A 12437-nucleotide genomic window follows, 5' to 3' on the forward strand; every position below is an offset into this window, starting at 1 on the left:
ACTTGGGGTTGTTGGTTGATGACCCAGCAGTGTGTGATCACAGCCCAGAAAGCCAGACGTATGCTGGGTGGCATCAAAAGGACCGTGGCCAGCAGGTCGGAGGAGGTGATTCTGCCCCTCTACTCTGCTCTCATGAGACTCCACCTGCAGTACTGCATCCAGCCCTGGGGCCCCCAACACAAGACCTGTTGGAGTGAGTCCAGAGGAGGCCATAAAGATGATCAGAGGGATGGAACACCTCTTCTATGAAGACAGGCTGAGAGACCCAGGCTTGTTCAGCATAGAGAATATTCTGTTGAGATCTGGAGCAGCCTTAAGTACCTAAAGAGTGCCTAAAAGGAATCTGGACAGGGACATTTTACAAGGGCATGTAGGGATAGGACAGGGGGCAGTGGCTTTAAATGGGAAGAGGGGAATTTAGGTAAGATATTAGGAGGAAATTCTTTGCTGTGGGGGTAATGAGGCACTGGCACAGGTTGCCCAGAGAAGCTGTGGTTGCCCCATCCGTGGCAGTATTGAAGACCAAGTTGGATGGTGCTTGGAGCAACCTGGTTTAGTGGAAGGTGTCACTGCTTATTGTCAGGGGGTTAGAATTAGTTGATCTTTAAGGTCCCTTCCAACCCATACCATTCTCTGTGAAAACAGAACAGTTTTACCCCAATAGGAATAAATCCACTGAAAGTTAAGAGTGGCATTGCTGAGAAGCCTGGATTAACCAGATCCTATTATATTTTGAAGTGTCTGGACTGCAAATATTTTAATGCATTACGAATATCTAACCACTGTTGTGTGAAGTTAGGCATGCACGTGAAAGTCTTTCATAGTGGCAAAGACTCTTGAATTAAGGGCTTTCAGAAGCACTGTATTCTTTCTTCTAATTCTCCTGGAAATTTACTGAATTTGTTTTTAAATCCTAAGTGTACATAATCCTAAAATTACACAGGGATGGACCCATTAGCAGTTCTGACCTTCCTTTTGTTACTTACAGTTATTTGCTATGGAAAATTCTTTCCATCTGATTTCTTGTTTCAAATCCATTTTGGTTTTGGTTTGGGTTTTTATTTTTAGAGTATAAAATGAAAGAGTCACACAGAACTTTAAATGGAAGCGAAAGTTCAAAGCAGAGACTTGAAATGTTTTAGATCTGAAAAGGCTTGGGACATGTTCTTAAAAAGTAAAAATATCTTTCTGGCTTGCATCTCTATGTCTTCTCAGCATTTTCATTCTCAAAGCTCTTCTGTTTTGATCAATATTCTGATAAAATCCAGTTCTCTCAATGTATTTCTGAATGTGGAAGAAATCATGGTTGAGTGTGTGTTCGAATTTAACTTATGTCAGTTTAGGGTCATGTAGGTGTGGGTTGCCCACTTTTTAATTCAGCACAATTTTCTTCCAAGACTTTCTTCCTAATACTTCCATAATAACTCCTAGGTCTAGATTAGCTTTCTTTGTTGCATACCTGACAGACCCATCCTTACCCATTTCCTTCCTTCTTTGTTCTGACCTCATTCTCTTCACTCACAGAGTTTCCAGTCCAAACTGCATTTGCACCTGACAGTAATTTCTTTTTAATAATATTGCATCTCCAGCAGAGCTTCAGCATTTCTTGCCCTTTTGATCTCCAAATTCTTGATCCCTTATACCTATTCCTCCCTCACCCCCAGTTTCTTTTAATATCTTTAGTCACCTGTCACAGCTTTACAACTCTGTGCACCATGTCATCATCTGATAGTTTTCATGGCTTTTACCTATATATAGATATTATAACTATACCAATGTATACTTATAAATGTAGTGCATATTTTCCTTCCTGTGGAATGCATTGTGTATGATCTTGTTTATGTTCTTCCTTCCTTTTATATTACTCTTCAATTTATTACCAGCAAAATAAGGGATCTTTAACAGTTGGTTTTGGAAGCCTATACTTCTACTAGTACCTACTGTATCCAGCAATAATTAATTATTACATTCAGAGCAAATCCAAGCACATTAAACATCTTTTAAGATGAGTGGTTTATTTATAATATATGTCAGCAGTAAATGTTTTCAATAGTGTAGACACTCTTCAGTCTTAGTTTTGAAACATATTTTATATGTTTAATACCATCATTCTCATAAATGCCCAGTCACATTCAGTAGGGTGACTCTCTGGGAGAAAGAATTTGCAGAGTAAGACATATGATCCATCAGCCATGTACATAAGCATTGAAGCTAATTTCCCATCACAGTTCTGTGCTGATACAAATACTCAGATGAGAGGGAGAAATAAAAATGTTTGTAAGGCAGGGTGACTTAATTTTTAAAAACCTCTTATTTCATGCATATAGCAGTATTTAGATTGAAATAATGAATAATATTTAAGGACACATGCTTTAGAACAGAATTTTTGTTTCAGCCTATTATATTATATTAGTATTATAGTATGTTATGTTATATGTTGTCCTTGATAAACTAACACTATAACCATTACTGATATATAGATAACTTTGTTTTCTGTTTTTTCTTTCACAGCAACTACAGTGCACTGTTAGGAGTGTGGATCTATGGCTTTTTTGTGGTGATCTTGCTGATACTGGACCTTTTATATTATTCTTCAATGAACTATGACATTTGCAAATTTTACCTGGCAAGGTGGGGTATCCAGGGAAAGTGGATGACACAGGGACAGAGCCGATGGATTAACCCTGCTCAGGATCCAAGCCAAGTACAGACACAGCCTCAGCCAGAGACACAGCCTCAAACTCAGACACAGCCTCAAACATCACAGACAGTGCATACTTTAAAAGGAGATGCTTTAAGCCCACCCCTGATGACTTTTCAGAGTACATCTGCCTGGTAAGTAAATTAAGCCATATTGTGATAGAGTTTTTGACTCTAGTTTTGTAGTGTGAACAGTCACCCGTATTTAGAAGTGTCTGTAAATTCAGGCTTGATGGCACCATTTCTAGCACGTAATTCTTTATATCATGAATTCTCTTACAGAGTTACTGCTTAGGTTTCTTAATCTGGAATAAAAGTAATCTTTTAATATTGTTCTCAGAGAAACAGGTTCTGGTATTTTTTGTGCTAAATAGTTTTACTACTGTATGATACAAATAAACTAAAAATCTTTGTTCTACATCAACCATTATAAAGTTAATTTTAATCTGGTGTCAGAGAGTAATCACTGTGTGTATCTATGTGTCTGTTGGTCTTAAGAGTTGCATACATTGCAACACTGAAATAGCTTCAGTGTGAGATATCACAAATCTACACTATTTGTGGTATGAGGCACAGAAAAAATACAAAAACCAGGTTACCTTTTTTATATGCATAGCCAAAAAAAAGCACAGCTTGATCTCATTTAACAGAGTGAAACAAGTAGGCTGCTGCAAAGTTAAATCCTACAAAAACAAAATAAAGCCCTCCAAAAAGCAGTCCAAATCGGGGAGACATAATTCAGGAGCAGACAGGACATGCAATATATAAGAAGCTAAATACTGATAGCTGTAAGACAAAATGATATTGAATGATTTTGGACTTTTGTTACCAAAAAACAGAAGCAAAAGAAAAGAGCTCTAAGTAAGCTGTCAAGAAAGGCATCAGGTTTTTTTCTTTGCAAGAGACCATAAAGATTTGGAAGGGTGGCAGAGAGAGGACAGTTAGGTGTGTATTTTAGAAGGCTAAGTCTTGAACCCTTGCATAGCAGTCTGTCGCAGATGGGGTTGTGACAGCAGTAATCCTTTTATTTCATGACTTGCCTTTTAATTTTAAATGTAAATCTAGAACAAACAGGGTTGAATATTTTTTGTAATAGAAAAGGTAGGGATAGTTTGACACAAGGACAAGGACCTGTGGAAGAGGAGGTTTTTGGCATGGTTGTCAGTACTGGATGCATCCAGTACAGATTTAAGGATTATTCTAACAGGCCTTGTCCAATAGAAGTCTAACAGTGCTACTTAAGATGGAGACTTGTTTGTGCTTAGTTATAAGTGCTTAGTTATAAGCACTCTTCTTTTTACTTCTTCCTCTTCTCTTTTTTCTTCTAATTCCTTCAGGTTTTTTGTACATTGATTTCCCAGTCTTCAGTCAGAATTGCCATAGATGTTAAGACTAGCATATGCAGTAGTACAATAATTCTATTCTAGCTCAACACGTGTGTGTGCATGCGTGTATATAAAAATTCATAGTGATTGAGTGAATGTATACACATATATAAAAAATATTAGCCTCATACCAATTCCTCCACACCATTACAAATTAAAGAAATTATTAGATAATTCTGGAAGGATTCTTGGTCATTTTACTGACTTTTGGTGTTCTGTCTCTTTGCTTTTTCTTTTTGAAGCATTAAGCGGGGAATGTATGTTAGGATCAGGTGAGCATATCCCATATGCTCCTTTTCCTGTGTTTGCAGGAAATGAGCATTGATAAGTCACTCCGGTAACCCTCAGCCCTTCTGTGGTTAACTGTCTGTCTGTATTCCCCTCAGTTCCCATGAAATTGTTTTGTTTTCTTTTACTATTCCTTTCTTTGCTCAATGGAAGAAATAGCTAGATGTTTCCTTAGCAAAACTATAACTTTTCCTTGTATTCCACTATCTAAAACACTACAAGAGATGCCATATTTCCAAATTCCTAACATGCAATTTTTGAAACTCACAACTCCTGACTGATGACTTGATCTGAGTTGGATACATAAAAACTACCAAGAAAAAGGTAGTAGGCACTGGTGATCTCAGGCAAGGTGTTCAGCATGTGAAAGAGGTTTTTGAGTAAACAGTTCCCTCAAAAAATTACAGACTTGTGTATTATAGCAATGGTTAAAACAGTGGGGACTAAAAGGAGGTTGCCTGGCTATGTATTTCTGTACTAGGTAGTCTGCAGTTTATATACATGAAAATACAGTAATTTTGCTATATAGAAAGTCTCAGAGTCTGGTTCTGCTGCAGTCTATATTGGATGGGTGATGTCAGTACTTCCAAATATGCAATCAAGCTATCAGTTAAGAAAAGCAGTGGAGCTCCTGGATTTATAATTTCCATCACTGATTTTTTAATTACCTAATCTATTAATAACTTTTTGTGTTTTATACCTCAATTTCCATTATTCTGGGTGATGACACCAACCTCTTAGATGTTCTGATAACAGCAGGTTTTCAGCCTATAAAATCAAGTTTTTAGTTTGCATTGGCATTGTTAATGTGTGCTAAACTTGTCTCAGCTTTTTCCTCTGTAAAGAAAACGAGCATTTTTCTTTAGTACCTCACAAGCAAGGTTATATATATGTGGCACCATACCATAAGAACATGTCCTGTTTACTGATGAGTGTTTTGAAACTACAAAATAGATTCTTTAATCCTGTGAGATATGCTTATATCCCAGGGCATAAAAAATACTGCTAAAAACATTTCCCAAAACTGTCTGCAAGTTTTCATGATGACAGATGTTGTTGAAGTTGTTAGCTTCCTGTATTACGTCTATTCTAGTACAGTTAAAAAAACATGCCTGTTCTAGAAGACACTACATGATCATAACAGGGAAGTGATTCTTGCACATCAAGAATCTCAGCAGTACCGAAGACTTTCTGTATCCTTATTGCAGAGAACTGACAGTTTAAAAAGCTATGCCAAGAAAGACGTCAGGATTAACCTGTAGTTTGTAAAGCAGTTTGGGATCTTCCTGGATTTAAAAAAAGGTGTAAGCAATTTTTATTTTGCTGTTTCTTTCTGTGTTCTAGTTTAAATGCTATGTATTGGCAATGAAACCAATGTTTGAAACAGGTAGCTCAGAGAGAAGAATCAAGCAAGTCATAGTATGCAGTGGGTAGAACCATTCCCAAGATGTTTAAACCTTTTGTTGTGGCAGATCACTTTATTATTTACTTGAGACAAAGAGGACCATGTATAGCCATAATACTGTTATAACTAAAGTAGTCTGGAATCCATTACACATGCTGCTGGCTGCTCTGCAGAGAGCTTGCAGTGTTGTGCAAGGACAGGAAGGAAAATCATTAATCTGAGAAACACTGAGCCTGATTTAGAATTATGTTTCTTCATTATGCAGTGTATGGATTTTGCAGCCCAACTAATGTTGATTTCTTCTTTAGTATGGAAACCATCTGAGGTCTGTCCAAAGGCCTGTGTGATCTGAAGGTCCTGATGGATGTCCATTCTGCAACCCAAACACCATCACAGTCTGCAAATGAATGAGTTTAAATGGTTGTGGATTGCCTCATGGTGGTTCCTCCAGGTCCTGGCTGAGGTTCATCAGCTGGGCCTTTCCACATTAACTGGTCCATGTAAGAATCTTCAGTCTGGTTTGCCTGAGCTGGCTTTTAACAGCTGGAGATCAAAAAGCAGCAACAAGCAGCAGGCAAATCATTACTGCTGCTCAAAGAAATACAAGCCAGGGAGGCGATAACATGAAATATTGTAAGTTGAGGAATCAGAATTCTGGCTACTGAAAACACTTATTCTCACCCCCATGAGGATTAAAAAAGGTCAGGCTAGCAAGGAAGAGTGCAAAAGAGGAAGTGTGCCAGGCAGCCGGGCAGAGTTTCTCCAAATACTTCGTGACTGTGATGTGTAACATGTAAGAGTGGAACAGATCTCTCTGCCTTGCTCTGGTGAAGTTAAGCTCCTCCCTGCCTCCATCAAGGATGCAAATCACAGGGAATACTTTCTTGAAGTCTAACTTTCATATTGTTGTTCCCTGCTTTTCTGCACAGCAGCATGCAGAGGCAACATCTGCTCTATATGTAATCACACATGTTATGCTACATGACATACAGTTTTGGAAACCTGCTGGTTGTCCAGAATCAGGAAAAGTATCAGCCCAGCAGGGTAAGCCAATGCTTATTTCCTTTATGCAGTTGAAATGGGTTACACAAAGGCAAGTCTATTTTACTTTCTCTGATTAGATGTTGCAGTCTGTTTCTGCTGTGAATTCCTCTGAGTCAGGTTGCCTTTCAGACAACAAATAGGATAGTTTAGTTTTTAGCATGCTGCTACTTGTCACCTCTTCAAATGACTACCAAAGCATTCAAAAACAAAGAGAGAAAAAAGCCTATAAAATATAAAAATGGCAGTTTAGAAGCCAGCAGGTAACTGAGCATGTCCACAGTAGCTGTGAATAAAACCCCAAAGGAATACTTTCCTGATGACTAAAAAGGCTATGAAAGAATTCCTTTTGATACCAGATTTTTAAAGAGGATACAAACTATCACTGAAGCCAATATCTGCACTCAGTAGATCCTCTGCTGCAATGATTTTTAAGAGCTGTGCATGCAGTCTTTTCTGTGTCATTTAGCTTGGGATATGGGCATTGAAATGGGTCAGCTGTGCAGTGTGAACATGGCCATAGTCCACCAAAAACATTAGATACTGGGGTGGCAGGAGGGTTCTGTGCACAAGCTGCTCAAGATATTCACAATAACAAAGTGAACAAAATCTGCCTCCTTCCATTTTAAGTGTTTTGAAAATAAGAAAGGTCTTAAATTTACACCTACAAAATTGCTACATTAAGCAGAAATATAATTATACTGTTTCAAAGATGAGATTTTTTTTCAACATAAGGCAAAGCATATTTTTTATTTACAGCCCTTATATAGATTTTTATATTATGCTCAAACTAAATACAGCAAAGTACAGCAGTAATTTTTTTAAACATGTAAAGAAATGAAATTAAATGCTTTTATAGTGCTTTTATGCAAGAATTCCTCGGGAATTAACATCATCTGAAGAATCTGTCTGGTAACAGATGCTAGGTGCATCAAGAAACATTTACCATTATGTGTATGCCTCCATTTCCTTCAAAATATATTGAATTGGAATAACAGATATAATTGTATATACCCTTTTATAACTATTCTTGTCTGTTTTCTAGGAACTGCATAATTGTAAAAAATAGAAATTGTTTAAAAACAAAAGCACAACTAAGAAACACTTTCTGTTCCTAAAACAGACAGATGCTGAAACTCATTCTTGTGTTTAGCCTACTGTTTGATGTCAGGGCAGGAGACCAACAGCATAAATAGAGAGTGGGCTTGGAACCAAATACATCAAAATCTGCAATGCTGTGAGTCTTCTTTACTTGCCTCAGTACTATAATAATGAACATACATTATTTTTAATCTAGTTTTTAGAGAGATTTCAGTTAGATTTTTATCAGTTGCATTCAAATAATTTAAGACGCTTCATTTACTGTGTGCTTTCTTTCTTTCTTGTATTTAAAACTTCACTATTAGCATAGGACATTAAGCTAATATGCAAGGTTTTTGTCCACCTGAATCTGAATATAGCCAATCTTTGTGTACAATTGTGGCATTTCACAGCACGGACTGAAGTTGCTGCAGAGACTCAAATCTTTTTTTATTACCACCAAGCCCCTTTTTGTCCCCTTATTTGGTACTTTCCCAACCTGCACATACATACAGCTTTCAATCTCATTGGCCAGGGTGAAACTCTCCAGCTAAATAGACCAATCACAATGTTTTGGACCGTGTCACAACCTCCACATCCTCTGGCCTCCAACTGACATTCCTGCCACAACTACATCCTGGCCCATCCTCCCCAGGCTTGCTTGTTTAACTTCCCTGTCTTTCAACTGTCCAACTCATCGCCCCAGGGCTTGTCAAGCACCAAGGCCTCAGAGCTCATTCCCAAACTCTTTTTCATGCAAATCTTACCACCTTCACTCCTCACATACAATGATAGACACTGCATCTTTTTTTAAATAAATATATAATATGTATTTTTCATTTCATGTTTTATTCTCCTTTTCTTTTTGCTCTGTAAATTATAGACTCCATATTGCAATATTTACTTATTTACATTCTTGTTAACTGCAGATTCATTGCATAGGAGCTGATAATTCCCTATTTTATCTTTAGAATAATAGTGAGTAGTTAAAAGGCCGTCTGAAGACTATTGCTAAATGAACTCTGCACACTGAGAAAGCTGATAAACATACTGGAAACCAGTTCTGAACATCTTCTGTTCTTAGATTTTCTCATACATTTCAAGTAAGGTTTTTTGGCACTGAGATCATTACCTCATCTATGTTACAGCAAATCCAGAATAACACTATTGAAGTAGCAGATCACAGCATAAAATTCATGCAAAATCAGAACACTTCTTTTCAGCCCACAATTGCACTGCATAATGTCATGAAACTATAGCATCATAAACAGAAAGGAGTGTGACAGCCCAAGTTTTCTTAGCCAATTTCATCTGCTCTACAACAGAAAACACTTAATTTTGACTCTCTTGTAGTAGTTACAAAACTCCTACCCTTTACATCCTCTTAGGTGTTAGATGCTCTGTAGTAATTGTAATAGCACATGTGTATTTTACACCTTTTATATATACACTGAAAAATAAAATAGCAAGGTTATACTGAAGCTTCTCCCATTCTGAGTATCATAGAGAGACTTTGTAACAGGCAAAGCCACTTTGCAAACACAGCTGAGAACAGCTGAGCTTCATACTTACATACATTCATGCAATCTGGCCCTTACTCTTCATAACACATCAAAGGTGTCAAGGCTTGCTGATTTCACTTTCATGTTTGCATTTAAAAAGCTAAGTCAGGTGCTCTCAATTACTCCTGATTTAGATGTAACTTCAGTTATACAAGTGTAACTGAAGATCAGCCTCTTTGTCTCTGACATGCATTTAAGAGTAGTTTGATCTAGAATAGCAAAGGTATGGAGCAGTGAATACCTCCCACAACTTCTATTGAATTATGCAATCTCAGCTGTATTAAGCTTTAACTAGCAGTGACCAAAACTTTTATTGCATTGATAAAATTCAATTACTTGCTTCTAGTTTCCTAGCGACTAAATCAAGCAGATGGATAAGCAAACAATGGAGGTAAAACAGCATCAAAGATAGCTGCAAATGGAGGTAATGATCTGAACTCCAAGGAAATCAAACCATCCTCTGGTTGTGCAAAGTTGCAACAGGATTTCTAAGTAGAAGATTTAGTGTAATTTGGAGTTCTAAAGTGAAAGAAAACACTTTTCAAAAGAAGGAGAAAAGAAAATTATGGCACAATATGGATTCATTTCAAGTAGGCTATGCCCCAGAGAACTACTAAAAACATCTGCAAAGCAACTATCTATGTGCACTTAGTGCTTTTAACAGAGTGAGAATGAAGAAGAAAAAAAAGTCACTAAAGTAAAATCCCATTCCTTTCAGTGTTGTGAAAAATCAATTCCCAACATATATTTTGAATGTCAAGATACAGGTAATGCTCTAATTCAAGGAGGAACAAGTAGGTAATAGAACTGAGGACTATGTTTAAAACAATTTATTATTCTTAGAGTTATTATTAAACAAAAAGCCATATCATAAATAATCCTTTTATAGGGTTGCAAAAGATCTTTGAGAGTTTGCTAAAATATCTACATGAACTAATGACATAGTATGGAATACCAAACAGAAATGAAATCATTGAAAGCTCATATGCTAATACTGACTGCATGACCATAAATGGTAACAATGTTAGACATGTATTTGCAGTGAAAACAGAGGTCAAGGATCTACCACATAATTACTTTTATTGTCACTGTTCCCTGATTAGCTCATGACAAAGACAACCACAGCAAGCAATTGGGCATTTCATCACAAAATTGATAAAACATGTTTGTATGACCATGGTTTTCTAATGATGTTTCACTGCACAGTTCAAGAAAAGGCCAACAATTAACCACATCTTTAGGAAGATATCACATATATGGCTATTTCAGTCTCAAAAGAAAATAAATATATCAAAAAGCTTTAAAATTTGGGAAACATTAATTTTTCTGTTAAGTCATGAGAGAACAGATGCTGATCAACAAACAATTTTCAAAAACTTAAAAGCTTTTGGAAAACTTACATGATCAATACTGTAATAAATATATATACACAGATATCTACAACCATAATTATGAAGAAAATCTGTTCACTGTCAAAAAAAAACCCCATGCCTCTGAAAAGACTTTGAAATCCACTACTAAAAGTTTCTTCCAAATTGAAAATTCTAAAGAGATAAAACCAGTTTAAGACATTGAATGGCAGGGATATGACAAACGTCACTGGAACACAATTAGAAATGCTGTTAGTGTTAGTCCCATGTTAATTAATAACATGATCCCAAATGAGACACATTACTTAAAACATCGGAGAAATTAATTTAACCAGCACAACATTCTGTATCCTCCACAGAGCATCATCAAAGGAGTAAATGGTGAAAACTGGGCATCCATCATAAAAAACAGGAGGGTAAAAATAACTATAAAAAGTGGTTATGTGTGAAATAAATAATCTACCTCGCTTCCCAATAAGGTAATCTGTTCCCTGGTGTTTGTGCGTATTCATAACCTTTACTTAGTCTCCAAAGAATCTCAAAGGTGGAATGATTGTGGAGACAACCATCTACATACAGTAAGTGTTAAAAGCAGTGGTGGAAAGGTGTTTGTACAGCAGTTCATGCAGTCACCCGGCAGAACAATGACTATTGGGCTCAATCTAAAAGGGGACAAGGTCCATCTACAATTTTTCTTTCTGAAAAACTGGTTTTCTAATACATAGCTGAGTAGTTTATACATTAAAGGAGACTTCGTAGTGAGGGGAATTGTGCATATTAACTAACTAATCAGATCTCTCTAGGCTGAATTCTGTATATTAAAGCAATTCCTTGTAGTCATTAAAGTGATGCCGCTCTGAGAGCTGACACACTACACAGGCTGCCTTCTTTCTGTTGAAAATCATTACTGTCATTTGTAGCAGCACGTGGAAAAGTAATTGCAGTGATCATCAAAAATTACAGTAAATTAATTAAACAGTCATTAGCTGTATTCTATGTTGATTAGTGATACAGATTTTAATCAGTCATACACATGAGGAAGGCAAGCTATATTTTTATTGCATTCCCGACTTCTCATTTCTGAAAAGTGATGAGTCATAGGGAGCTGCAGAACACAACACCTTTTGTCATTCTTACTTGATTAGCTCATCTCCAGCAGTTTCACCTAAAAGAAGTTGTGATTGGAGGGCAACCAGAATTCACCCTCTTGGATCACCAAAACCCTCTGAAACTTCTCTTATGCTGCTGAAGTTAACAACTGAAATCAACCAGGAAAATGCCTGCTTAATTTTAATTTTAAGACATTCTAAAGAAAATTCTATGAGGGGCTGGGAGTTGACTTAATTTTTTTCACTAGCCACTGAAGCCTCTCAGAACTCACAGCAAAAAATGGTGTCACAATTAAAAACAACCCCACTGTTTGCATGAACAACCAAAAGAGGACAAAACTGCTGATGCATTTTTGTGAACGTGTTACTATTACAACCTATTTGTGATGTTATTAAAAAAAAACAATGCAAAAACTTGGTTTGGTATTTGCCAACTCTTGCTCAGTTTGACTCTTCCTGTCGTTTCCCTGGGAGTACATAAAGCACAAGTGAAAATG

General features: G+C 36.8%; 1 protein-coding gene across 1 annotated transcript in view; it reads left to right on the top strand.

The window, feature by feature from the left end:
• Positions 1-12437, top strand: part of SHISAL1 (shisa like 1) — a 77612-nt gene that overhangs the window by 49561 nt on the left and 15614 nt on the right. The window contains exon 4 of the mRNA XM_005154240.3: positions 2512-2835. Coding sequence (XP_005154297.1) covers positions 2512-2835 — 324 coding nt within the window. The remainder of the gene's footprint in view (positions 1-2511; positions 2836-12437) is intronic.

This window comes from Melopsittacus undulatus, chromosome 5 (genome assembly GCF_012275295.1).
Source record: "Melopsittacus undulatus isolate bMelUnd1 chromosome 5, bMelUnd1.mat.Z, whole genome shotgun sequence".
NCBI lineage: Eukaryota > Metazoa > Chordata > Aves > Psittaciformes > Psittaculidae > Melopsittacus > Melopsittacus undulatus.